The 27,836-nt window shown below is 39.9% G+C and overlaps 4 protein-coding genes across 15 annotated transcripts in view; 2 read left to right on the top strand and 2 right to left on the bottom strand.

Annotated features, from left to right (window-relative positions):
- The window catches only part of LOC135494022 (transient receptor potential-gamma protein-like), an 83,236-nt gene extending 72,832 nt beyond the window's left edge, over positions 1-10,404 (top strand). For all 10 annotated transcript variants that reach the window (XM_064781769.1, XM_064781768.1, XM_064781767.1 and 7 more), the window contains one exon: positions 1,646-10,404. In XM_064781769.1, the coding sequence (XP_064637839.1) occupies positions 1,646-2,523 (878 nt within the window). In that variant the 3' untranslated portion in view covers positions 2,524-10,404. The remainder of the gene's footprint in view (positions 1-1,645) is intronic.
- Positions 10,405-12,899: 2,495 nt separating this feature from the next.
- Positions 12,900-15,380, bottom strand: LOC135493634 (uncharacterized). The gene is made up of 3 exons (XM_064781118.1): positions 15,199-15,380; positions 14,750-14,824; positions 12,900-14,490 (listed from the first exon to the last, which is right to left on the bottom strand). The coding sequence occupies exons 1-3, from the start codon at positions 15,300-15,302 to the stop codon at positions 13,866-13,868; spliced, it is 804 nt and encodes a 267-aa protein (XP_064637188.1). The 5' UTR covers positions 15,303-15,380; the 3' UTR covers positions 12,900-13,865.
- Positions 15,381-15,889: 509 nt separating this feature from the next.
- On the bottom strand, positions 15,890-22,860 carry LOC135493898 (pre-mRNA 3'-end-processing factor FIP1-like). The gene is made up of 14 exons (XM_064781544.1): positions 22,818-22,860; positions 22,352-22,397; positions 22,128-22,212; positions 21,868-22,010; positions 21,647-21,702; positions 21,276-21,526; positions 20,865-20,976; positions 20,529-20,685; positions 20,228-20,340; positions 19,838-19,906; positions 19,356-19,518; positions 19,092-19,172; positions 18,327-18,419; positions 15,890-16,313 (listed from the first exon to the last, which is right to left on the bottom strand). Exons 1-14 carry the CDS (start codon positions 22,858-22,860, stop codon positions 16,214-16,216), a joined length of 1,512 nt encoding a protein of 503 aa, XP_064637614.1. The 3' UTR covers positions 15,890-16,213.
- Positions 22,861-24,487: 1,627 nt separating this feature from the next.
- On the top strand, positions 24,488-27,036 carry LOC135493606 (translation initiation factor IF-3-like). Of its 3 annotated transcripts, none has more exons than XM_064781076.1 (3): positions 24,488-24,578; positions 25,735-26,383; positions 26,688-27,036. In XM_064781076.1, the coding sequence occupies exons 2-3, from the start codon at positions 25,757-25,759 to the stop codon at positions 26,823-26,825; spliced, it is 765 nt and encodes a 254-aa protein (XP_064637146.1). In that variant the 5' UTR covers positions 24,488-24,578; positions 25,735-25,756; the 3' UTR covers positions 26,826-27,036. The 3 variants fall into 3 exon arrangements, with proteins under 3 accessions (XP_064637146.1, XP_064637145.1, XP_064637144.1); XM_064781075.1 differs by lacking the exon at positions 24,488-24,578 and adding an exon at positions 25,342-25,519; XM_064781074.1 differs by lacking the exon at positions 24,488-24,578 and adding an exon at positions 25,342-25,528.
- The last annotated feature ends 800 nt before the right edge of the window (positions 27,037-27,836 follow it).

Here is a 27,836-nt window from a genome sequence, read left to right as displayed (position 1 = left end):
AAATAATTGGCGTTGTACACCCTGGTTCCAACCGGTGGAGTCAGCAACAAAGTCTCAGAGTGTCTCCCACCTCCCTGAGGAGACCCTCGATGGTGCTGTTGCTAATTGACCCACAGGGTGGAGTCATTGCAAGAAACCTCCACGATTCTTCTTCTAGAATGAAACTTGGGAAGATCTGGTGCTGTGTCCTCATATCCTCTTCACATATGCCTTGTTGACATTGATAGATCTGTATGTCTTTATTACTTAGTACTCCTTTATAGTACTCCATCAAAATTATACTCTATATGATACTCAAGACCTGCACCTTTGCAGTCCTATAATACTCCTTCCTATAATCTGCATGAAAGACGGCAGTTCACTTTCCTCCTTTTGCCTGCTCTGACAAAAGATGATTTTCAAATTGTCAATGAAAAGACATAACTAAATTGTGGATTTATAAATGTGATGCTTCCTGTACACTATCGGTATTCCCTCCCACCTTGCATGATCCACCCGTTGCTCCTCACCTCCTGACCACGCTGACATCCCTCTCTCACATCATTCCCTCGAGCAAGCTATCTTTCACCTCAGCTGAATGAGTTTGCCTGCACACCTTGATAAATAATCCCCATACACCGCAGCTTTTAAAGCATACGCAAATCTGATAGCAGTTTGATGACTGGGGAACCAAACCCCCCCGAAAAATTTCAACAGACAATAGCTTGGGAAAATCAGTTCCTTCCCTGCCTGGGGGAAATTATCAAATGTACTGGCAAGACTTAACGGAACTTAAGATGAAATGAATGTTGTATGGAAAAAGAGCTTTAATGCTTCAACTAGCCTAGAGTAGAATTAGAGGCCATTTTCTCATGGCATGTGACCATGTTACCCAAACAGTTTTCCCTCAGATTGAATGGACCCACTGTAAAATTGGTCAGGTGATGTTATTTAGTTGCTGCTACCTTGAAAATCATTGTATGACAACTCCAGACTGAGTTTTAGTATGATAGTTTAGGAATAGGAATAGGGGCGGTAGAAAATCCATGGCAATATCCCCCCTGAATATCCCCCCTGAACTCTTGGTTGGGTTACATGGTCACGTATACACGTATCACTTTGCCAATACTTCACAACTCTTTTTCACTGAATGCAGCGGTCAGTGTAAACCCTTGTCCCCTAGTGCGAGGTCACCACTAGGGTGAATGAAGTGTCAAATTCTGGGTTAACAGGTAGTCCCCGAATCATGTCTGTAAGAAAAATTAGTAGAAGTGCTGATTACTTGTTGACCCCTATCGTCACCATGTCCTTCTTGCAATGAACACACTAAGGATGATGTGGTGAACCTAATATTTTTTTTTTCAATTCCTGGGTGAATAAATGTTGAATCTTACCCCAGAAATATATTCAGAATGTCAAGCAAACCTCAGAAGAAGCAGGTGCATTCGTTCACATTGACTGCTGCATAAGTGTAAATCTCTCAATTCAATCTTGGCACAATCTGTCTGCTGCTTTTAGCACTTTGGGCAACAATACAAACAAACCAAATCCATGAGCAAACACTAATAAACAAGAAACTAATAATGAAGTATATATTACATTCTGTATTAATTTTGATGTATGTCATTCATTCATTTCTCTAACCGCCGTTTAATTGGACTTTCAGGCGGGAAGCTGAGGAGAAAACGTAGCACTATGTCTTTCGACCGTCTGAAGCAATCGCTGAGTTCGATCACAACGATAATGGAGCAGGAGGGAGACCAGGACGTAGAGAGAATATCAGATGCAAAGGCGGGTTTCTTGAAAGCCAAGAATAAGCTGCCAACAACTGGAAGCAACGGCTCCATAAATGGCCGGATCGGTGAAAATGGTACCATTACTGAGACTGTTGATGAAACATCTGGCAATAGTGGGGATAATAATTCTGGTGAGCTCAATGATAGTTTTGATGATGACGACTTTAAAGAGTCAACTATCCGCCACTCAGCTAGTCTACCCCCAAAGGGTGGGTTTGTTTACCGTGATAGCTTGCGTCGAAAACACGACCGTAAATTTGACAAACCGCTAAATGAGGACTTGCATCGACGTCGGCATTCAATTGTCGAGGAGAATTGCGATGAGATAAAAAGTGGTGATAAGCCTGACGAAGGTTTGGGGTCGTCCTTGGAGCAATCAGAAAATAGCGACAATGGTGATAGATCGCAGAAAAGGTTTGACAATATGGAGGACCCGTTGATCGAGGCTGAAGAACGTCCAGCTGAGGAAAGTCCGTCAAAAGGAAGTCCGTCTTCAGGGGACGAGATTCAACTCGACCCGACCAAACTGCCGAGTTGGCCGCCCAAGGATCACAACGCCAGCGACAGTGGGAGTGAAAGTCCATTCAATAAGAAACCAGGGGCGATCAAACGTGTTTCGTTCTTGTGGGGTGAAGAAAACAGTGGAGCGAGTGAGGAGGGGTCGGAAAAGTCATATGTGTATGACGGCAAAGCAAATGGCCAAGTTGAGCCCTCTGGTGAGAAGCGGGAGAAAAAGTTCACAAAGTGATTTAAAGAAAGTGATTTTTGATTTGATTAAATATTTGTCCTAATTGTTGTCATTTATTTATGGTGGTGCGACCCTGGTTTTAACACTTGAGAAACACTTCATTTTCACCTTCTGCTCACTTTAGTGTTTGCTGAATATCAAGGTACTTTATAACATAATCAAGTGATTGTTAATTAATGATATTAAGTGTATATCAATGTCATTACAAATCTCAAGTTGAAAGTTCTGCTGTTCAGAAATGTTTCAGTTTTAGTTTGCCAGAATATAGAAAATTTCCTAAACATTAAGAGAACATTAAAATTGCTGAAGAAAGGTTGGCGCTAACTATTTTGAGTTGTAGCTTTTGTATCTGAATTCTTCGTTTCTTCCCTATTTTGTTGTAAAAAGTAGAGAGTAGTCTTGATCAATTGAAAAAAAGGAAAATTTAGTAAATTTGAATTCTGTTTTTAGACCTGGTTATTATTTTGTCAAACTGATTATGAAACTACAATATCGGCATTGAACTTCAAGTTACTGAAATACATCCTTATAATATTGTACATTTGAATTATAGAAGTTGTCTTAAATCACAGATGCACAGATACCGTAAACCACACCAAATATGATTGTGCAGCACAAAAATATACTGTACATGTATGCAAATATTTGTCAAGAGTCAAAACCAGGGTCGTATTTAACCAATTGCATTTAAATTTGTGTAAAAAAGTTGTGTCATGTCCAATTAGCAAGAAATTCCAAAATTTGATTGTTTTAGAATGTTTCAAAATTGAGTACTCGCGCCCTTCAAAGACTGCATGAGCAGTAGGAAAATGACCTGACCCTAAGCTTTATTTTGCCAAATCTAAAATCCTGCTAACCTGGAAATTAACTTCTCAGCTCTTGAACCATTTCTACACTGTTTATTTTTTGGCAATTTGATGAACTTTTATGCACATTTTAGTTTCCTCAGTCTAAGAAGAGGTGGCTTGCAGACTTATTTTAAAGAATGATGAACACAGCGCACATATGTAATCTCTCAGATGATAATGAAACTTGGCCACCAATCTTAACGATGTCCAACTCACTCGGAAATACCAATTACATACTTATTATCGTGAAGTTTATTTTAAGTTTTAGTTTCATCGGATTTTTTTAGTAGCATTTATTTTGTTGTCTGTGGGTCTCAATGTTGTGACAGTTTTGGTCAGATGGTAAAATTTCCAACTTCAAGGTGAAGAAACAGTTCCCAAACAGACCGAGAATGATATCTTAATATGCCTTCAAACTTTATACTGAGCATGAGCCCTGGTTAGTGCCTAGGGTAGGGGCCTGGGAAAGTGTGTGCATCACATCCCGAGGCAGACCAGCTTGGCAAGATGGAAGGCCTGCCTGACTCACAGCAGGCTGGCGAATTGATTTGCCAGTGTGTAATGAAAGTTATTTGTTTGTTTGCTTGTTGGTGAGGTTTTAGATGTAGGTACCTTCAATACTCTCTCAGATTGCTTATTTCATGTTTTCGCTCATTGTTCTTGTGTTATTAGGTGTTGGTACCTATAAAATACTCTCTGGAGACAAATTCGGTTTTGTGGAGAAGTATTAAATGTAGATTGCCCCAAAAATGGAACTAGACCCATAAATAATGAATTTATGTGATGATGCAATAAGTTTATATGCAGTACCCCGGCCTAAAATAATGTTTTTGTTGTTGAGCACAAGTTTGTATTTTTGGCATATTTGATTCAATTTGTATTTCAACTGAGGGATTACATTTTGTGTGATATCGTTCACTCTAAATTGAACCACAATATACACACAAATATTGTAGGGCGTGCATGTAAATTTCGGTTCAAGTTAGGATGAAAAATGCACTTTGAAAATGTTATGCATAATTTACCTACAAATCGTGATATCTTATATTCAACGTTAAGTGTACATATTTTGAATTTAATTTATGATTAATAATTATATGTGGATATTTAAATCACTTTTAATTGAACGTTTGAACGTGTTGTATGCTCAAATGGATAAGACATGGTGGTTTAAGGACTTGCATTTTTTGGCCGTGGTGTTCGCCATAATCTACACTATTTAGACTTGTGGACATCACTGAGGCCAAGCGAGGCCAAGTTTACATCAGTGGGTTCCTTCACTTTTGTAATGCTGAAGTCAGGTGAAATCAAGTCCTATGGTAATACATGAATGATGATGGTGCAGTTTCCCATTGGGTTACTGTCATTGGAACAGAACTGTGATATGATAATGAATAATTTGAATCAGAATGGGTGAATACAGCAGTTTGCTAGTGAAACGTTTTGTAGAAAGTGATGACTTAATCCCTTGAAGTGCTGAGGTCATGGTTTACCAGTGAGGAAGAGACAGTATTGAAAATCAAAAAAATTCATCAATTATAATAAGTTATGAAAACATTTGGCACTAAATGGGTTTATCATTGATCTAATAGAAACACACTTGACTGTAAATGCTGTACTCTCACTCTTAATGTAAGAGCACTAATTGGCTGTCAATCTTAATTAATCAAATGTCCAATTGGATTCAATAATACTAATTGTAATTATGATTATAAATGTAAAGTTGTTATGTAGGATATCACAGAGTTTTCACGAGATCTCTCATATTTTTGTACTTCTTCAAACTCTCCACAGAGGGCAGTGAAAAACAGTATTTTCCTATGGTTAGACGATACTGCCATCTATTGGGTAAATGTTTTGACTATTTTCTATTCCTCCTTGATGTAGTAGAGCTCTTACCCTTTAATTTCATTCGGTTCAAAATTACCCAAAAATTTCATTTTCTCACTTGCTAAGTAAACCAGAATTCAGGAAGGCATCACTTCATGCTCTGTCTAAGATATACCTTAGTTTCACTGACCTAAGACTCCATCATTAATTACTACATGTACAAAATTGTCATGACCATTTGACAAACGTGGTGTACGATGCCAACCCATTGTTTTTCCAATTTGAACATATTGGATGGCATCGACCGACCTTGTGCATCCAGCTTGACCTTGACGAGTCAGTGAAACTAGAGTATTCAAAGAGGTTAAAGGGTTGTGAGTTTTACGTGAATCATCTGGCATGTCAGTCTTTCTAAGCAAGCTATTTGTAAGGTTCCCTGTACAGTTATTTTATCAGTTCATTTTTGCAAGTTTAGGCTTTTTCTTGGAGGTTGAATGGACAGATTGTCATAATCTTATCATCATCATTTTCATCATTTTCATCAGTTCATCTTTACATAAAGTTTGACCACTTTGTAACATTTATTTGGTGTCCTTCATACATTTCATATTTATTTATTTATTTATTCATTCATTTATTCATTTATTTGATCAGATATTATTCATTTATCATGCAAAAGCTTTATTGAAATCTCTGTAAATTTTGTACATAAAAGTCCTGTAAATATTATAATTATTTTAAATTACTTTTTCAACATTCACCTGTACTTGACTCTTGTAATAACTTGTGCTTTAGTTTCCCTCTCAATTGTCTGTGTTAATTGCACATTTAGTTTTGTGTTAATTTCACATTTAGTTTTGTGTTAATTTCACATTTAGTTTTGTGTTAATTTCACATTTAGTTTTGTGTTTATTTCACAGTTAATTTCTTTGTTTCACATTACACTCATCAAAATTTGTCCTTGTTTCACATTAAGTTTCACTTGTCAGTCATAATTGTTTCTCATTATTTGTTTGAACTGGACTCAAATTCTCCTCCCTGACCTTAGTACGTACTATTAAAAGTGGGCGTATCATGTCCCAGAGATTGTCGTCTGCTGTCCTAAAGATCAAAATGACTTAGAGCGCATCTAACTATTAAAAGAGCTAGTAATCCAAATTGTCCTGTCTGGGATGTATGCTTGTTTCACTCAGTTTGTGCAGCACTGTGGTTATGGTTTTTCACAGGTTTTATGTTAGTTTCACAAACTGGCCTATCATTTATAGAAAATAGAAAGTTGACTGGCTGCAAGCTTTGTTCCATTCTGTTTGGGAAAGAGCAAACTACATTCTAGTTACCCCTTAATTGTAACATTGTTGTCAAATTGTATCTAATTTTGCCAGAAGCTGGTGGCGTCTGACTCTACCATAGCAGTATTATTACCTGTACAGTATAATATCAAATGATTTGTTGTGATATCAAATATTTTCACAATTTTTGGAGAAATTCTGAACGTTGTTTAGATTTAATAGAATAAAGAAGAATTGTTTCAAAAAGGCGTCTAGCTAAGATTATATTTAGAAGAAACACGTCCTTCTTCCAAAAGGTAAATAACAACAAAATATAGCATCAGTGGTATTTTTCGTTAGGTTAATTAGGATAAACAAATATAATAATTTATGTAACTCAAAAGTTTTAAAGCCTAAAATATACATGTTGTGACTTAAATTAGCATTTTTTTGCTCAACTAAATTGATGGCTTTTAAGCTTAGGGACAGATAAACTTGTCCAAATCGAGATACCCAATATATCTTTCAATTGATTTCAAATTCATTTGAGAAGTTGGAAATTTAAGAATTTTCACACAATATTTGTAGTCATTCACAGAAAATTGTGTGATGTTAAAGTGGCTGTTATGTAAAGTCCCCTACAAATGTAGTCATCATCATTTTAAAGGCCTGTGCTGTTCATTTGTTTCTTATAATTCATGTGAGATTTTTCAATTATGAAAACACACATTGAACATGAATTGTAAACCTTGCTGTCGTGTACACTGATATAAGTCCATTTTATAGGTAAATTTTCATCACTTTGGCATTTCTGGTTACAGTACATCCACAATGTTTATTTCCATCTACTTGTGGCACAGACAAAAACAACATCCGCAAATGGCGTATAGGCCCTTAATAATGGTTTTCTATTTCCTGTGCCAACTGCCATCTATGTTTTGTTCTGTTTATGTTTTGTCTTCGATCATTTGTTTGAATGGCCATGTCCTCTCCTGAGTGATAAACCAATATACCACAACCAGCTTGCTATGCACAAATTAAAAAGTTAAATTTCATGTGGATACTTTCCCTTTAAGGACATGGGGCCTAACTTACTCAGTCAATGTTGATTACTCAAACCTCAAATTACTCAAACTTTGTGCCTTCATATTTCTGTTTGTCATGTTTTCCACCTGTTCCTGTTTGTTTTCTATGACTTCATGTTACTTTGTCCAGTTTTTTTTCATCAATTTCATTTCATTTTCTGTCAATTTAATGTTTCTCTGTCAGGGTTGATGCCCTAAATGGCTCATCCTTAATCTCACTCATTTGAAACTGTAAAATCAGACAGGAGATATCCTAACCTTTAGGTGGCTGCACGTGTATTGTGATGGATTCAATGTGGCATGATGGCTGCTGACTGATTTTACAGTATACATGTGACTATTCGTCATAACATTTTATGTCATTACCATTGTGTCATAACACCACTGTCATTAAACCATAATAAATCTGTCAATTAATGTGCCTAATTAATTTTAAGTTGAGACTTGATGCTGATTTAAAGGGACTGTATATTGAATATTTGATAGCGAGTGAGGCAGTTTGTGGTGACAGCCTCCAAATAAGTAAGATTTTAGCCAGCACCTGGTCAATCTTGAAACATAGTGATTGGTTTTCTGTATAAAACAATAGGAAAACGTTCCGTCAAATGACCATTTTTTTCCCTCCATTTTGCCAGAACTGTACAAAAGGGAACATGTTGTGCTGCATTTTTCTATCTTTTCTACACGACTATACCAACAGTATTGGCCACATGAGGCACATAGTTATGTATAATCATGATAATTTCAATGAATGTGTAAAACGATCCACTCACAGGCATTTGCCAACCAGTACATACTAAAGAGCAGTAGGCCAACTGCTGTAAACTTGCTAAGGCCACACGTCACAAATTGAAGGTGACAGTGATCTGGAATGTAACTCCTGACCAATTTTACAGTTTTTGGAAAATGATCTGGACAATGCCGAATTCAGGTGATGGTGTCATAAATTTGCCAATTGTGATGTGATGCTGATAATGTTGTTGGAGGTGAAATATGAAGATTTTCATAGGCGACCTCAGATCTGTCCAAAAGTTCTCTTTAACACACTAAAATTGCTAAAGTTTCTGACACATTCCCAGCTTCATGAGCTTGGATCTTTGAATGCTATCAAATGATACAAAGAAGCATTTTCAGAATGAAGTGTCATGCTGCAGCACAGCAAGTGAGGTAACATTTGGACACAACTGTGATCTATAATGTGAATCCATAACTGTGAGTCTATAATGAGACAAGCCTTTATGACATCATCACCAGTCTTTGGGTGCATTTCCAGCACTGAATATAATGTATTTTGACTGTGTGGAATATGAAATAATTGTTGTTTATTTCTATAAGAGTGTAAAATTGAATGTACATAATTATGCTTCACCAGTGTAAAAAAAGTCATTGACACAATGCACATAGTATTGTATTTTTGAGATCACCACTGGTACAAGTACTTAGCAAGATAATGTTATATACTGATATTTTCCAAGGAAGGTTAGCCAAACAGAAGATTTCAGTGACCTTGTAGATACTGAAATCATGGAAATAAGAAAGATATCTGGCAATTTGAGTGATTGTCTCAGGAAAAAATGTCAGTGTGTGACCTTTCTTTCACAAGCCTTCACCCTGAGGTACTTATATAAATATATATCAGAATCGTAATTTTCACCAAAATATTCAGGAGGGCAAAATTGTACCATTTTTTCACACCATTTTTCTATGTACGAGATGTACATTCTATATATATATTTATCGTTCCAATGTCTTTAGAACTCGATCATTGATGGTTGAAATAACTGATGAAAAATGTACCAGTCAAAAAATTGTTTCTCATATGCGTACTACCTAAATCCGCCGCTGACGGCATGAATAAAGGTGTTTTAAATGTCATGAAGAGTAACTACAGGCAGGAAACCAGACACAGTTCCCAAACTGTCATATAAGTTACCTCGGGAGACCACCACTTGGACCCCTAACCCCTGCTTATAAACCTTTCCAGAATTGGGGCGCTGAGTGTCCGAAATAGTGATGTCATAAGGGGAAACTAGGCCTTATGGTGGAGGGACAAAGGAGATAGTCATGGTTGACCAACACACTTGAATGCCTTTAATGACGGACAAGGGGGGAAAAGTTAGTTCCAATGCAAGCCACCAATTTCGGGAAGCATGTATAGTCCCCCTTTTATGAAATGAATTCTATTCCAAGTTACCCAGTCTATCTATTGTGATTACTAATGATTTGTTGATCAGACATAGTGTGCTGTTCACAAAAGACTTTCTTTTAAACCACTTCAACCAAATCCTCAACAACTTAAGTTGGCAAGCATTATATAACTACAGTAATCATTGACAGATCAACAGTATTACCCAAAGACTAGAACTGTATCTTAGCTGAAGTTTATCAGAAGACCATATTCTGTCTCAACAAGCTGGCAATACTGTCTCTGAAACTATGTGCATTATGCTGTCTCTGGATGAGAACGTGGGTTTGGATCATGCGCTCTGAAATGGTGCATGAGAACTGTCTCTGATGTGGTAAGCTAAGCATTAGAATGCATGATACCACTTCAAAATGAGCATCTCCTGTGCAATTAGAATGCAAAATGTTCTTTTATTCTTCAATGCAGCATCGTATACTCCTTCTAAACATAGCCGGTGTATATCTTGATAAGATGCAGAAGGCTTGGTGGTCAAGATGTCAATGCTGTGGTTTCTATAAACTTGGTTTAAGATACAGTTCACCATACCTCTTGGCTGCATCAGTGTTGCATAATTCTCTAACTGTCCCTCAAAAGAGGTTCATGTGCCCAGGAATTTCACCAGCTATGTTCTAAATGTTCACAGGATCAATAAACAATCAATTGTATTAGCTGGCTTCTTGTCCTTTATTTCATCAGGCAACAGACTGTATCAGGTGTTCTGGTTGTGAAGAGCTCCCTGAAAACTATCTGGCATTGTCCTTGTTCTCCAACACCAGGTTGTATCCCAAGTGGGGCAAGTAGGGCAACAGATGACGCAGATGTCCTGGTTGTGTAATCTTTGGCTTGGCAGCAACCTGAATGCTACCTTGGATCTACCTGGATGTGACTTGGAAGCCACTTGGTATTGTCCTTGTTCTCTTTATGAGATATGACACAATTGTGGAATGGTCCGATAGGGCAATAGCTATCTCAAATGTTGTGGTTGTGAAGGTACTTCATATTGTCCTTGTGTCCTTCGTGTTGTACCTCATCCCTTCTCAGGAAAGGGATTGGGAATGTATGGGATATAAAAGTGTCCCTCAGCGCAATCCGTGTTGTTCCGTTGTCTCTATATGAGATGTGACTGTCCTGTGGAATGGTTAGAAAGGACAATAGCTGTCTCAGGTTTCCTGGCAAAGCACAACCTGTGAGGTTCCTGGGAGCTATCTGGCTGCAGCGTAGGTGCTACATGCAAGTTATTGAGCATGGGCCTACGGTCCAGGACACCAAGATCCGGAGTTGAAGGCGATAGCCTTATCAGATGTCCTGGTTGTGAAGCTCCTTGGAGCGATGTGGATGCCATTTGGAAGCCGTTTGGTATGGTCCTTGCCTTTTGTTAGTGATCTGACACTTGTGGAATGTTTAGATAAGATTTAGTTGGCTCGGGTGTTCTTGTCGCTAAGTACTATTTGGACCTGTTGGGAGCTGCTTCCCTGTTCTCTTAATGAGAATCTCACACTGGTGGAATGTTCAGGTAGGGCAACAGATGTCGCAGATGTCCTGATTGTGCACGTGATACTCTTCGGCTTGGCAGCAACCTGAATGCTACCTTGGATCTAAGCCACTTGGTACAGTCCTTGTTTGCCATGATATATGACCCTTGTGGAATGTTAAGAAAACGCAATAGCGATATCTGGAGTTTTGGTTGAGACGTGCTATTTAGGCATGTTGACTTCATATTATTGTCCTTGTTTCCTTCGTGTTGTACCTCATCCCTTCTCAGGAGAGGGAAGGTATGGGATATAAAAGTGTCCCTCAGCGCAACTCCGTGTTGTTCTGTTGTCTCTATATGAGATGTGACTGTCCTGTAGAATGGTTGGAAAGGACAATAGTTGTCTCAGGTGTCCTGGTGAAGCACTACCTGTGAGTTTCCTTGGAGCTATTTGGCTGCAGCGTAGGTGCTACATGCAAGCTATTGAGCATGGGCCTAAAGTTGAGTGCTTGTGGTCCAAGACACCAAGATCGCGAGTTGAAGGCAATAGCTGTATCAGTTGTCTTGGTTGTGAAGCTCCTTGGAGCAATGTGGATGCCATTTGGAAGCCGTTTGGTATCGTCCTTGCCTTTTGCAAGTGATCTGACACTTGTGGAATGTTTAGATAAGACATAGTTGGCTCGGGTGTTCTTGTCGCCAAGTACTATTTGGACCTGTTGGGAACTGCTTCCCTGTTCTCTTAATGAGAATCTGACACTGGTGGAATCTTCAGGTAGGGCAACAGTTGTCGCAGATGTCCTGGTTGTGATACTCTTTGGCTTGGCAGCAACCTGAATGCTACCTTGGATCTACCTGGATGTGACTTGGAAGCCACTCGGTATGGTCCTTGTTATGGGATCTGACACGTGTGGAATGTCTCGATAAGACATAGTTGGCTCGGTGTTCTGATTGCTAATTACTATTTGGGCCCCGATGGGAGCTACTTCCTTGTAATTCTGTCACTTGTGGAATGGTCAGATAGGGGAACAGACGTCCTGGTTGTGGTACTCCTTGGCTTGGGAGAGATATGAATTTTCAGAAAAGGCAATAGCGACCTCTGGAGTTCTGGGTGTGAAGTGCTATTTGGGCATATCGGGAGCCATTTCATATTGTCCTTGTTCTCTTTTTGAGATCTGGCACTTGTCACCTTTTTTTACAAATCACTGTTTTTGTAATCATATTACATTGTGTGGCCTAGCACGGGTTGGGATGACACCTTTCTTCTATGACCTTGTAAACTGCCATTATCGAGTGAATTCAAAAGTAGCAAACTGAAATCTGAACGACGCAAATTTTATAGCCACAGGGGTATTATTGAATTCCAATAATTTCCAACCATGATATTCATCAGGTGCCCAAGGCTAATATTTTTGCCCAACTCGTTATTATTGCTTATTCAGCATAATATGAATATCACCCATGGTTTAACCCTTTGTAACACAGTTGACACTGAAAGAGGCGATGTAGTGGTTTGGTGGTGTATTGGTTCGAGGCCTAGAAGGGCTTGGGTTTAGCACCTTTTAGGATTTCTGTGTCCTTTAGCAAGAGACCCAACCCTTCCTTGCTTCTCTCCACCCCATTTTATAAGATAGGTAAGGTAGATAGATACCCTGCAAGCAACTGGTATCCCTCAAGAAAACAAAAATGCAATTATCAGTCAAGAAAACATTTATTTCACAAGACTTCTAGAACTCAGGGAATTAGCAATGTGATACACCTTGCTTGCTGAATATTCAGAGAAGCCAACATAAAATCGACCCTCCTTCTAAGGTTGAGTTTACATAAGTCACGTTAGCACGTCACAAGTCACATTACAAATGGGTCACAAGCCACAAAGGAACAAAGTTTTGAAGCGACATAAAATTTAACATGATCAAATTAGAATAAAACTCATATTCTACATGTTCTAGACTGAAACACATCAGTGCATTGTAGCTCTACTTGATGATACATCAACATATAGATCCATTTCACAGAAACTACTATTTTATCGATAAAAGAAGACGGCCAACATCTCCTTTGTGGTGGGATATTTTCTACAAACAATGGAGGCATTGGTATTGTCAAGGCTGATGCTGAAAAATTGTGCGCTCATCGGATTCCTTATCCTTGAAAAGTTCAGTTCACTTGATTTGGACTCTGTGAAAAATGTATCACATGAAAATCATGGGCCTCTTTGTTCAAAATTTATGCATTTTGCCATGAGTTTGAGCTGTTTTTCAAAAGTCAATTTATTCTAAAAGTGACTGGTAGAGGTACGAGTGGCATGTGACCCTGATAATCCAATTCCCCCATCTTATATGCAGTCGATTGCTGTGCAACCAAGCTAGTATCATTGAAACCTGATGATGGTATGAAATGTTTATTGCCTTGTCTGACATTATCTAGATAGAGATTCCATTCAAATGATCACTATGATTCATTGATATGTTCATACATCCTCAACAAGTCTTGCCACTCCTGAGTGTAAAAGATAAACAGCATACATGTACAATGTATACCTGGTTTATCAATTATGAATGCAATGTATGGTCGGATTTCATCACAAGAACAGAAATATACTCAGGATATCAAGTACAGGACACAGAAAGTTAGAAATTAATGCAATGTTATTGTTCATTTCTTGTGCTTCTTATCCTTCCTGTGTTTAGACTTGTGGCTGTGTCTCTTTTTCTCATGTTTACCATTATGTTTACTTTCATGTTTGTGTTTTGATTTCGACTTCTTACTTTTGTCCTTATCCTTATCTTTGTCCTTATCCTTTTTTCTTGATGACGACTTGTGTCTTTTACTTCGGCTTTTATCACTTTTGTTTTTGCTGCGAGTACGACTGTGAGGGCGATTAGATTTTGATCGTTTTTTGTCTGACTTAGATTTTTTCCTGAGTTTTCCATTGACTGATGGTGAATGAGATCGTGTCCGTTTTCTGATATTCATATCGGGACTGTCCCAACTATTTTGTTTATTATCCGGCCTGATATTTTCTAGGTCTTTGGATTGAGCATGATGCTCAGGGCCAGGGCCATGTCTGGGATCACCATCACCAATATCATTTTTATCAACGAATCGAGTACGCCTACGTCTATCATCTCCCCAATCAGGAAAACTTGGTCGGTGACCATTTGAATTCTCCCTAGGACTACGACTCCGCCCTCGTTTTTTCTTGAAAGGATGTCGCAACGTACTGCTCAACGTGTTGTTGAGAAAGCGTTTATTCACCGGTGGGACAGGGGACTTCTGCCTAAAATCAAGAGAGAACAGAGTTGATCATAAAAACTCAAGTTTGCACAAGCAGCCACCAGCAACTACAATAATTTAATGATTTCCAATTCAACCAATTGAAGGCTAGCCATTGGTGAGGCAGCCTATGACAAGCTCTTCATTCCAGAAGGTATTTACTAGGCCTACACCAAAGAATAACATTTTCACTATATGAAGTGTTAAAATGTGGCCAGAGCACTAGACAATTCATTGTTTTTATTCCATGTTTTGATCCTTACCATCCAAATATACCCATCTCCCTGACTCTCTCTGCTCCACGCTTGGCCTCCCGTAGTAGCTCTTCAGTAGCAATTCTATAAATTAAAAGTCAGGCAATGCGATGTGAATTTCTGCACAAAATAGTTTAAAGACAAATATTTAGAGTATGTTTCCCAATTTAGCATGCCACAGGCCTATACTTAACAAAATGGCGGGCAGAATTTGAACGACGAGTTCAAGTCAAAAAGCCAAAACACAGGTGCTGCACTCCTGCAGTGTCACGCTTTGTAGTTTTGTTGTTCAAAGTTGAATGTAGTTTTGTCTCTGAATGGTCACCTCCAACTGGTACAACAATGTCAACTATGGTATGCATGATGATCAAGTTTGATGGTGATGACATCGGGATGATGACATCATGTATATAGTTATGCAATGCATTACTAAGCAAAGCAGTGCAGAACAAAAATACCTCTCCAGTTCTTCTTCATTCGCCCCTGATGTCGATGGTTTGCAGTCATTTCCTTCAGCCTCATGATCTACAACGGGTTTTTGTGCTTCCTCTGATGCTGCCATTTTGAATATTTATGTGGAAAGAAGCAAGTAATTAGCGGAGAACAAAACAAAAACCTGAATAAAAATATTTTTCAGAATTCGGCGGCCATGATGAAAAAATAATTGTTGGTTGTGGGATTTATTCCGTCCTTGCCGTTGTGACTCGTTCGGCCTGTCTTCAGCCGGCGTCGTAAAGATTGTCCCTCGAGGAGTCGTTTACTTGCCTGCAGAATAACTCCAGTGAGAAGAGATACATGCGCCAGGAGACAGTCTTTGAGAAGTTGGTCGTGTCAAGGTCTTCCAACCTGACAAGATAACCAGCTGGCAGAGGGTGGTTGTTCCATCGACAGTCCTGTAGTCTCCATTAGCCCAATAGTGTCAAGTTGTGTAAAGGTCTTCCCAACCTGATCAGATAACCAGCTGGTAGAGGCTGGTTGTTCCCATGTCTCTCCTTGCCTGTGATACAGTTCTCTCTGATGCACTTTGCACATTTTAGATTGTACGTTTAAATCTGGATGTCATCTAACTTGTTCCAGGGTGACATGAGAAAGCATCCAAGCATTTCATTCATTTTAAAGGCACAGGAAATAAAACCATTGAACAACAACTTGTATTAGGTTACAAATAAATGCGTTTATTTGCCATGACATGTTGTACATACCCGGTACCTATACCACGACTACTCTCCCCCTTCATTAGTATCAAACTAATGGTTATAATTCACTACCGGCACCAGACAGCTAGGTTGGATGAAATGTCAAAGCTGGTGAAGCAACCTGACCTGGTGGTACTGATACTCACCAAGCAGATCGAACAATATTCTCTGTCAATACAGCTTGGTTGATGACCCAATATTGGTAAAAGCAGTCAAGAGTTCAAACAGGATAAGTGTCCAACAATATAGACAAACGGTTACGATTCTCAGAAAACAACTATGTCTTAGCAGGCTCAGCAGATCCCTCCCGGTCCTTTTTCGATCGTCTGCTCTTCTTATGTTTTGTTTTGTGGCCATTCTCCTCCTCTTCATATTTCCTGTGAAATAAAGATGGATGTGTTAAAGGGAGGGTACAGGCAGGAGCCTCGTAAGTCAAAAGATGTCGCCAGGGGTCTCTCCCACCTCATAGTACATCAAAACTATTCATGCTTGTACATGGGCTGTAAGTGCCAAGTGATAAGACTGGTGAGCAACACTGTCAACTGTACGAAATGCTTGATAAAAAGAGACACACTGTGGTGAAGCAGTTTTCTGGTCATCCATTTGTGGATCAGATCTACAGTATTTGGCACTATTCAAATGTCTATAGTATTCACGAGATAACTTGGAATCCACAGTATGATACAGAAAACACAATTTCAAACATCAAGACATCATGGGAGTGCAAGTGCAGTGAAAGTGAAGTCACTCCATTTAGACTGGTTATTTTGTTAAGACAAGAGGAAGTATGGAGATATTTTAGATCCCATAAATAAACAGGACATCGTTTTGACACCATGGATGTGTTGATCCTCGATAAAGATTCTAGGCCGTTTCACGAGAGATACAGAAATGATCTACAAGAGACATGAAATCTCCCCCTTGCATTTAACTTATCGCGCTCGTGGGACCAGGCTGTGAGGACAATGCCATCAGTCTTCTAATGGGAAGTTACAATATTAGTCCTGAAGAAGCCAATGGTGACATCACAAACATTGTACCAATTGATTATGTACATATTCAAATGTAATCTGTAGTACTAGCACCCTCTACATTGGAGCTGTGAACTATAAGTCTCTAATTGCCCCGAGGCCGCTCCTGCTTCTCCTTTGACTAAAAAGCTGTTATGACAGTACAGAAAGCATGAGAACAGACACTGGGTGATATGAACAAACACCAGTATGCTTTTACTTAAAACTTTATATACACTTACACTAGGTCCTTCTGTACAACACACAAGTAAAAGCATTTGCAGTGGAACCTCCTTAAGCAGACACCTTTGCTTGTAGAACACCCTCTTTATTAGGGACAGTGCTTTTAGTTAAACAGTTTGACCAATGTTAATGGGACACCTCTCTCTTAAGGACAGCATTTATCAGGCCCAAGGGTGTCCTTAAAGGGAGGTTCTACTGTACTAGTCTTTATTCATATCTCCCATTGAGCAGTTTGACAAAAGAAGCATGCATAGATAATGTAACTCACTTCAGAAGCATCACCCATCCTTCCAGTGCCTCATCTGGAAGAAAGACACCCACATACTCAAACAGCTAAACACTTGACTTGACTTAAAATATTAAATTTTCTGTCACAAAGTGTTACATCAAATATATATTTTAAGGACAGCCCTGGATATATTCAAATCTTGTTGTCATCATTCACTTACCCCATACATGGTACAGAACGTCAACAAAGTTTGAGATATATATTTAGAGACACAAACTGTAACACTAAAAAAATTATCCATGGTGAAGTTTTGAAAACGACATCACAGATCAGATCTCCTTCAAATCAATCTGTTTTTTAAAGTATCTGAATTGGAGCAATAATATAACTTCAATTTTTGTCAGGGTGTGAGTTATGAGCGCAAAAACCAAATTGCAAAGTGAGAAATCTCCAAGGTTACAGTTTGCCAACCTCCCCCAACTCAAAATATGTACAGTGTACCAACACCTGACGAACAACCAACATTGATACAGGTCAAATCAGCAATTCCCAAAATAGAGGCAGATGAATAAAATGGCACACTCTAGCCAAACTTAAAACAAACTGGTGCTTTGTTGCTTCATAAGATTTAAAATGATATCATATTGATAATGATCGTAAATTCTTGAAGAACTAAGCTTCAACTGCTTTCAGTGGCCCATGACCAAACTTCATCCTGTGGAAACTTGCCAAGATTCCAATTTAAAAGTGAATGTCGTCACGATAGTGACGCACTGAGAGTAAAGTGATATTACAGGCCCAAGAGAAAGTTTGGTCAAAAAGAACAGAACTGATCTAAAATCATGCCAGACAATGCAAGAGGATAACAGCAACGCGATCTACAATACCAAATTGTTTATGAATTTTACCTCTTCTTATGTTCTTTATGTTCCTTGAATCTCCGTTCTGGGCGATCACGTTCCCTTGACCTTGACCTTTCTCTGTAGTGGTCGCGACTGGAACTGAAGATGTGGAAAATTTACTAGAGGATTCTGAAAGTACTGACTTCCATTACACCATGACGTCATGCAGGTTGGTAGTCTGGTAAGAACATAGTTACGCAACTGCACAAGACACTAGTTATTTCCAGATTCAATTCAGAGAACTGACAATCTCTTCATTCTGACACGGCTGATGATCACCATTTCCATACGTCTGTTAACATGTAAATGAATTCAATCACTAGTCCATCAAAAAGTGCGGATCCCTCAACCACAAACTGAAATCACTCCTGTCACCACCATCACCAAAACTTGAGCATGCACATGAATGACTGAAGAAGACCCTTACCTTTTTCTGAAAAATATTTCAAATGCAAAATTTTCATAAAATTGAATTTTGTTGATTATCACTATATCAGAGTTGCATCAACCCTTACTGCATAAAAATTTACCTTTTTTTTATTTCAAGAAGTTTCAACCGGCTACCTAGTTTTTATCATTTTATATATGGTGGCCAAAAGTTCCACAGGAGATTTGGTTTGGGAGCTAAAACTACATGTACTGGACCAAATCAGTGTCATGGTATCATTTTTCCTTCTAGAAATATTTTCCATTCATTGACAGTGCTGCTTTGGGTCTGTGTCTGGTCGAGTAATGCTGCTCCATTTTTTTGGCCACCCTATATGTATGTACCTTTTATAATCATCTGGACTTCTTCCACCAGGATGACCACTATAATCCCAATGACGTTGGGGCGAGCTTCGATCAGGCGACCTGAAGTAAATGAGGTCAGAAATCACAGCATTTGAACTGGGGTATATCCCTTTTTCTAAAGAAAATGGGAATTCATGTGTGGCTCTTGACATAAACCGAGTTTGGGGGACAGGAATCCACCCAGCCCTGATTTACTACTCTTTAAACCAATCCTAGAACTATTGGTAGCCATGCTGCACCTACCTGTAAGGAGCCTGTGGCGGAGGCCCACCTCCATATTGCTGAGGAGGACCATAATTAGGTTGTTGTGATGGTGGTGGCCCACCATAGCCACCGTAGTCATAGCCACCAGGTGGTGGTCCTTGAGGTGGTGGACCGCCTTGACCTGGAGGCGGGCCGTAATATCCTGAAAAAAACAGATTATACATTTTTATAAAGTTAAGAAGTTTAGCAGAGCAATTTCCACAGATAGGCCTATACACAAAAGTTTGTCTTTCAGAAAACATTTTATAAGGAGCAGCAACTTAGCACATCACTGACTGGCATTCGAAACTCAAAATCCACCTTGGTAAAAACAAAGTGGTTTGGAAAGGTTTGAACCCACCATCTCTTCACCATGACTGTCATAGCAACTGCTCTAGATGGCAGAGGCTTGGGCTGCAGATGGTATCATATCTCAAGTCAATAGTCAAGGCAAAATCCCTAAGACTGCTTTTTGACCTCACCTGCAGGGGGTCCTTGTCCTCCGTATTGCTGTTGTGGTGGTGGCATGTTTGGCGGAGGTACATTATAGTCTGAAAAATGTTAGCTACATAGTCAGAGTTTATCTTTCAACATTGTCTCCTTGACCAGTCTTATGATTTGATGCAATATCAAAGATTTCCCCTATATCACTTTCAAAGCATCAAGAAGGACTGGTTCCCTCTACCCAGGTGCATTTACTTCCTTACAGAACAAAACATTGTGGGCCATTCGTTGAGCCTGAACTCATGTTTGCTAACATCATTTTCGCAATCGTCAGAAAGTACTATCTACTATCTACTTCTCAAAGCAGCTGCAATGTACTTGAAGACAAGACATTCAAAAAAAGATTACAAAGAAATTTTAGAACTTACTCGGCATAGGAGCCTGATGCATCATTGGGGGCGGTGCACTAAAGTTAGGCTGAGGAGGTGGAGCAGAATGTGATGGAATGGTACTGGCCGGGGCTCCATAGGACTGGGAATTACTGAAAGAGAGAGAAAAACAGATTCATGATTTGTAATTCGCAGGAGTGTTTAGTATCAAGACCAGTGAATTTTGATAAATCGCTGTATATCATGCAGCAAGACCTGTACCTAACCTTTTCAAGGTCTGTGCAAACCACACAACACTGACTGAAAACAAGTCCAAACAAGCTGTATGTTCCATACTTACTAGTCATTGCCCCCACTGCCAGCCACAGGTATATTTGAATAATTTTGTGGCCTCCGTGAATCTCTCTCTGTTGATCCTATTACATCTATCGTACCAGAAAATTTACGCCGTGGTGGTGGTGCAGCTCGCCATTGTTGTTGCTCTTCCTTTCTTGGAACTGAAGGTACAAAAATGTGGTTGAAAGATTGGAGAGGCGTTGTGAAAGACTACTTTGAAGAGAACAAAATTGCTGCTTACACATTGAAGATTTGATTTGAGATTGATGTGTCAACAAGGACGTCTATCATATAGCTCAATTTCAGCCGTATTTCAACTCGATGATTAGACTGCACCTACCTGTTACGGTAACTACACTGTTATTAGGATTCTTGTTTTCATCCGTCTGTACAGTTGTAACCGTCCGTGATTCATAACTGTGATGAGGCTGGCCAGTCGCTGAATGTGTATTCTGAAAAAGAGGACTATAATAGAAAGGGCTTGATTGGAGAAACAGTTCGCCCGTCAGTTTGAGGAAAGCAATTTCAAGACCACAACCTAGGCGGCTGGAGTAAACCGGACCTAGTCTAGTCAACCCCATCATACACGAAGTACATACCAAAACTGGGATCCGTCATAGTCCAGAAACCACAAAGTAAACAAATGGCAAACCACGCAGACGCCGAACAATGCAAATACATGTACCAGACTGATGTACCAGATGACGACTTGAAGCATTCTAAAAGTGCTCATTCACTACCTAGTACTTACGTATATTAATGGCTTTTGCAAACTACCCGGATTGTATTCTAAGCGAACACTTTTCTGTTTTTCACAATATTTTTTCCATGTTTCTTCATTGAATCCATAGTTGAAATAATCTGTCAAATCAGCACCTGGTTTCAGCCATGGCTTCTCCTGAATTGTCTCAAGGTCAAACTCGTAGATTTGGACGCCATTTATGGCACCAGGAGTATCCACATCAACGCCTTTTCCATCTGATGGTTTCTTAGCTGCGGCAGCTGAAGTGAGAAGAAAATTGATAGATCTGAATTTTAAACGAGGATAATGTCATCCACTGCTTGCCCACTTCTCCATAAAAGAGGTTTATATGATTTAGGGTTCTTTCAAGAGTAACTTACCGACAACCGATGCAGTTCTCTGGTATGCAGCACCTGCTTTAAACCTTGCAGGAGCACTGAAACAAAAAAGGCATAAAAATTGAAAGTCACTGATGATTCAGAAACTACTAACTAAGTGTTCATTTTGGTTGCCTTTGTCATTTCACCAACTAAACAGGGCCACATTCTACTTATTCAATTGAAATTTGTACATCAGTACTTTAGTATTTTAGCCTTCTTACTCGACTGGGCCACTTTTGATATCTCCGATTGTAATCTGCACATCATCATCAGAGTCCTCATCTTCCTCCTCTTCTTGTTCTTCCCCCTCAGGTGCCTCTTCTTCCATACCCTCCTCTGCTTCAGGAGCATGCTCATCACCACTCTGAAGAACCAAAGTTATGATAAATAAGTTACTTGAGGAATTTTAGTTTACACTACAGCCAAAGTTTTCATAAGAAGGACTAATTTCATTTTACTTCTGCAGAAGCAATACACCTACCTGCTCACCACCCTCTGTATCATCTGGCGACTTTTCTTTAGGCTCAAATTCAGGAGCATCTGCAGACAGCCTACTGTCAGCCGTACTGAAAGAGATCAAAAAGACTTTGTATTGACTAAGAGAAGCTGACAAACATGACAATACTTCTTTAATACTATTTGAGATGAAAAAAATTACTGAGTGTCCACATAAAGACTAAGTGAATAGACTCCAGTGGGACTCACCCTGGCACAGCCGGTTCTACTTCATCTTCTTCATCTTTCTTGGAATCTGGAAATTGGAATGGATGACAAGATGGATATCATATCAATGCAGTAGCCATGAACGAAATAAGTACACCAAAACACACTTCCTGAAAGTTTCATGACATTTGGGTGTAAGATAAGGGAGATGTTGTCTAACATCACAAGGCTCTTGTAGTATTGGGAAGCCCTATCATTTCCTCCAAGAAAGTTGAAGATAAATATTTGGGACACCCTGTAGTGTACAAATCAGTGGTAATGACCAATGCGTGCATCACTGCATGCCTGCAATTTTTGGCACTTTTTCCGAGGGAGATCATGAGCCCAACGATGACATTTTGCAAGCTCCGATATAATTTATGTTGGGTTGTAAACATTCCTTTTCATTTCATCTTTTGATTTGCGCTGATCAACCACGAATAAAGCGGCTATTAACACGAATATTAACCTCCATAAAGCCAAGCTTCGTCGTCCTCAATTTCGGTCGCCATTTTTTTTTTTTTATAAACATCTGTTTTCATCTGCCGAAGTCAGGAAGTGTACTGAAACAGACCAATCTGGTCGAACTTGGACCCCCATCAGCATTAAAATTTTAGGCAGCTAAAACTTGTCGAATTAATTTTGTTAGCTAATATGTAAAGAGCAAGCTCTAGTGAACTCACACAACTGTTTGACATGGGGGAGTCCCCCCGCCCCCCCAACCCCCGTCCTTCTGACATATTTAGCCAGTACATTGGGGGATGAGTCCCCCAAACCCCCTCCCCCGTTCTCTGAAAGTGACAGGTTTTAGCCAGTACATTGGGGGAAGGCCCCCTAACCCCCCCCCCCCCCATTGGACTCTAAAAATAGAATTCCTTGGAGACGCTGCACCGGAGTCTCATGGACTTCATGAGAGAACTACGCCATTGCCATCTTCAGGGCAAGGTAGGAACCAAACGGTCTTTTCACAGTTTCTACCATACCCTGAAGATGGCGATGGCGTAGTTCAGAACTTCAAATGACTTCATGAAAGAACTACGCCATCTTCAGGGCAAGGTAGGAACTGAAATGACCGTTTGGTCTTCTCAGTTCCTACCTTGCCCTGAAGATGGCAATGGCGTAGTTCTTTCATGTTATGTTATGTTATGAAGTCCATGAGACTCCGATAACCAGCTCAAAGAAGGGAGATTTGGGCCACGTAGATCTACGTGGTTCGGCGCTGAAGGTGTTAATAACGAATATTTGTAGCTTATATATCCATATATTCTTAATTGTTTTAAACGCGTTTTTTTGGATTCGTTTGGCGCCAAAATCAAGAATGGCAAATTTACAATCGTGACACTATAGAGATTATATAGAGATGGAGGCGCTGATGTCGTTCCGGCACGGTAGATGCTAAATCGGATGGAAAGCCAGGCGGTACGGGAACTCCTGCACCCTGACCACGTGACCTACATCAGGGAATTTCTCTATTACTTCAAACTTCCGGCACAGGGTCAAGTTTGGCACAGTTACTAGAATTCACGTGAAGCCCCCCCCCCCCCCCCCCCCCCCCAATAGCGTCACGAGGAAGGAAACAATTGGATTCACCTCCGACGTCTATGGCTGGCGCGAGTGGACAGAATTCAGAATTATGCCACGGCATAAATAGGAATTGTGGTGCACCATAAATCGACCAATCAAAACCTCGGATTTCGTGAATTATGCCGCGGCATAAATAGGAATTGTGGACGGAAGTGTCATTTATGGAGGACGGAAGTAAATCAGAATTGTGGTGCACCATAAATCAACCAATCAAAACATCGGATCTCTAACATCCGGCGTCCATAAATAGCACTTCCGGCGTCCATATATCGCACTTCCGGCGTCCATAAATCGCACTTCCGTCCATAAATTCGGCTCTCTGATTGGCTGTCTGCTATTACGAATATAGTCGTGGGTCTAAAACGATTATAGTCGTGGGTTGATTCATTTATGTCGTGGTATAATTCAGATTTAATGGTCACCATAATTCATGAAATGCGGGGTTCTGATTGGCTGTCTACTATTATGAATATAGTCGTGGTATAAATCTGATTTATCCCGACCCTTAATTCAGATATTTGTCCACTCCCGCCAGCCATAGTATGACGTCGTAACTGTGGGTGCGGTGTGTCATGAATGCAGGATCGGCCAACGCGCGGCCCATATGGAATGCGACAAAACTGTACCGGAACCAGAATTGTCATAGGTCTGTACAAATTTTTTCAGATTCGATGGGCATGATGCAGATGGATATATGAATGTTTTTGTTACACTTTACATACAGTGTATACATACGTAACCATTACACTCACTACGTTGTGTGAGTGATGATTAAGGAATTGAACCCGAGGCGGAGGACCTTGGTTGAGTTACCAAGACACTCGAGGGTGGAGCTAAAATACAGTCCAAACCCGAGCCGACAGGCGAGGGTTTGGACGAAATTTTAGCTCCACCCGAGAGTGTCTTGGTAACTCAACCAAGGTCCGAAGCCGAGGGTTCAATTTCTATTCTAAAATACCTCAAACTTAAAAAGATAGGCCACGAAATAACTTGAATATGTGCGAATTTGGCAAATTCCATCCATCGCCTGCCCGGAGCGCCGGTAGCGCCGTTGTTTACATTATGTTACGGCAGCCCGTATAGGAAGTCCGGATCGGCTCGCTCAAGTGACGCTAAAATCCGCGCAAATGGGCTATTTGGAGCGTTTTTCTCAGCAAATATGTGTAGTGCTCATTAAAAAACTTAGGGTGGTTGATGCTTCCTTGGCTGATTTGTGTTTGAAGCAGTGTTTTGAGAGCCTCAAACTTCTGAAGTGAGCTGTGTGCATGGTTCCACATTTTAGTGCAACCCGAGGGAACTTTGGTAGAGCATCTTGGTTGCGTGTCCAAAACACTCCACTCTCAGAACGAGGCTTATGCATTTTCCATTTAAAAGTTGACTTTACGGTACCAAGGTATTTTAGAATACACTACAACGACAACGTGTACAAAATGTGGAAAAAGTAAACAGCATCCATATTTTCCACATTTGCCGGGACTACTAGTTATTGTCCTCACTAATAGGTGGCAGCATAGACAATTGACCTACAACGTAGCTAAAACGTATGGGGTTAACAGGGCTTCGTTGTGCAGGTTCCTCATTTCATGAGTAACTAAGGTAGGGTGACACTGATGGACGGCAACAATCATATTCAGTGAAATCACTTGGCACTTGTCGATTGCCTGCAGCTACAGGGCCGGGCGACAGACATCCGAATGCGACCGGGCGTCTAATTAGATTTTCAAACTGTGCACCCAGTCTCAGTTGCCTCATCCATGATACAGTCATCAGATTTCATCCTATTTGTCCATCTTTTATTTCAGTTAAAATACAAGTCTTGGCGAGATGGCATTGCTGATCCCGTGCCGACTTTCATCCAGATGCCTTTCTTCAACAGCCATAGCGTTGGTGAGAAGGAATCCATATGTACCCCAGTCTTGTGGCCAATTTGTTGAACATCAACTGAGAATTGGAGGACTGTCTGCCACAGTTAGCAAAAACAACTCTCGTGGTTTTAACTGCTGTACGCCTTCTTTTGCCAAGAAACTTAAGTCAAAACATGTAAAAGACAGCTCACAAAATGAAGTAGACGCTATACTTAGTGCACAAAAGACAGCCAGGATTGAGAGTTTTGCTGTCCAACTTCTTGATGAGCACGGTACCGAACTTGGGACAATGAAAAGGAAATTGGCTGAACAGCGAGCCAAGGACGAAAATTTGAAACTAGTATGCATCAATCCAAAAGCGAAACCAAATATCTTTCAGCTTATGACTGGTGCAGACCTTGTGAAATTCGATAAAAAACTGAAAAAACTGAAAAAAGAAAACGCTCCAAAAGAAGGCAAAACTATTCGCTTGAGTATGGGGATAGGCCCCAGGGACTTGGAGATGAAGTTGAAGAATGCAGATGAGTGGATTGAGAAGGGACACAGTGTGTATGTGTCTTTAAAAGCAGGCCGCGGACTTAACCAGGTAAGGCGGAGATCAACTGTCATCACTGGTGAAGGCTTGTTCTCATTTAAAGGTCTTCATCACTAATTGAGAAATTATATATCGGTGTCATCAGTGTATCATCTGTACTTTTGCGAATTAAAATATATATAACTAAATGCTAGTATTAGTAATATCAATACAACTGATACTTCTACTAATCATAATTAGCACGGAAAGAGGTTACATAGTTTTTGTAAACGTTAGCCATTTCAAATCAATCCCATGAGGGCAATATTAGAAGAAGGCATTCCTCTTCTCCTTAAATTACATTTTTTTCTTCCAGGATGATATAAACGCAAACCAAGCTCAAGTATTCGGAGACTTAACCGCAAGATTTCAAGAAAAAGCTGTCATCAAGCAGGCATTGAAAACAGACACTGACCTCAAAGTTCTTATCGTACCAAACAGAGACGCTTCATGAAAGTGACTTGTTTATTGGTATTTATTCATCCTCAGTTCGTATATATTTTGCAGTGGGAGCCAACAACTTGAAACTGTGGGGTGCAAGTTTTTTCAAGCATGCTCATATGTTTGAGCAATAGAAAAATGGACAAAATGTATGATGATTTGGTACAGGGCTGCTGTGATACTGTATTTAATGAATAGTGGTTTGTAAAAATTGCATTAGAAAAATACATTTGTCAATAAATTCATTCAAAACATATATAATGCCTGTTTTCTTCCATCAGAGGCCAGTGCCTGGCTTTCCTGCATGATTAAAGTTAGCTTTGAGACTGTGAAAGGCTTCCCCAGATGGACAGATTGGTTGTCAGCCATGGATCTGACATAAAAATACCTGAAACAGATATTGTCCTATCTGGCCATTCCACAAGTGCCAGATCTCATAAAAGAGAAACCGACAACTTGGAAGTAGCTTCTTGATAGCACTTCACAACCAGAAAACCTAACACGGCTTTTTCCCAATCTGGCCATTCCACATTAATGGACTATTGAGACAGCTGCACTCTGAATTCTGTCCTCACTCAAGGCAAATCGGGTATCTTGTCTACCTGGATGAGAGAATACTGGTATTCCACTTGCGGACAACATCAGCTTTATAATCTTACCTAAATGTTGATGGTAGTCCTATAGCTCAGAGTGTAGGAATGAGTAGTATCCTGTATTGACAGCTAAGGACAGCATGGGGTGGTTCATGGAAGTGATATGAGGACAGTATCCATGTCTCACTCATGGATGTGATGCTGATAGAAGGACAGCATGGTGTGATACAACATGGTTGTGATGTGGCTACAAGGACAGCATGGTGTCATTCATGGTTGTGATCCTTATTATGGACCGCATATTATCACCCATGCATGGATGTGATGCTTGTAGAAGGACATCAATGCGGACAAAAGGACTGCTTGATGTGCATGGTACATGGATGTTACAATGGGAAGGACACCACCACTTAATGATCGACGAGAATCGC

The sequence above is a fragment of the Lineus longissimus genome, chromosome 9 (genome assembly GCF_910592395.1).
Source record: "Lineus longissimus chromosome 9, tnLinLong1.2, whole genome shotgun sequence".
NCBI lineage: Eukaryota > Metazoa > Nemertea > Pilidiophora > Heteronemertea > Lineidae > Lineus > Lineus longissimus.
This window is presented reverse-complemented; position numbering and strand designations above follow the sequence as displayed.

Bases quoted from the DNA above. Each gene is read 5' to 3' on its own strand.
- LOC135493634 (XM_064781118.1), bottom strand. From the start codon at position 15,302: ATGGCAGCATCAGAGGAAGCACAAAAACCCGTTGTAGATCATGAGGCT. The intron at 14,825-15,198 runs GTATTTTTGTTC...TTTAATTTATAG, and splicing joins AATGAAGAAGAACTGGAGAG to AATTGCTACTGAAGAGCTAC. The intron at 14,491-14,749 runs GTAAGGATCAAA...TCTTGATTTTAG, and splicing joins GAGATGGGTATATTTGGATG to GCAGAAGTCCCCTGTCCCAC.
- LOC135493898 (XM_064781544.1), bottom strand. From the start codon at position 22,860: ATGGCGACCGAAATTGAGGACGACGAAGCTTGGCTTTATGGAG. The intron at 20,977-21,275 runs GTAAGTACTAGG...CCTCTTTTTCAG, and splicing joins TGCAAAAGCCATTAATATAC to AATACACATTCAGCGACTGG. The intron at 18,420-19,091 runs GTACATACATAT...CCACATCTTCAG, and splicing joins AGTCCAGATGATTATAAAAG to TTCCAGTCGCGACCACTACA.
- LOC135493606 (XM_064781076.1), top strand. From the start codon at position 25,757: ATGGCATTGCTGATCCCGTGCCGACTTTCATCCAGATGCCTTTCTTCA. The intron at 26,384-26,687 runs GTAAGGCGGAGA...TTTTTCTTCCAG, and splicing joins CAGGCCGCGGACTTAACCAG to GATGATATAAACGCAAACCA.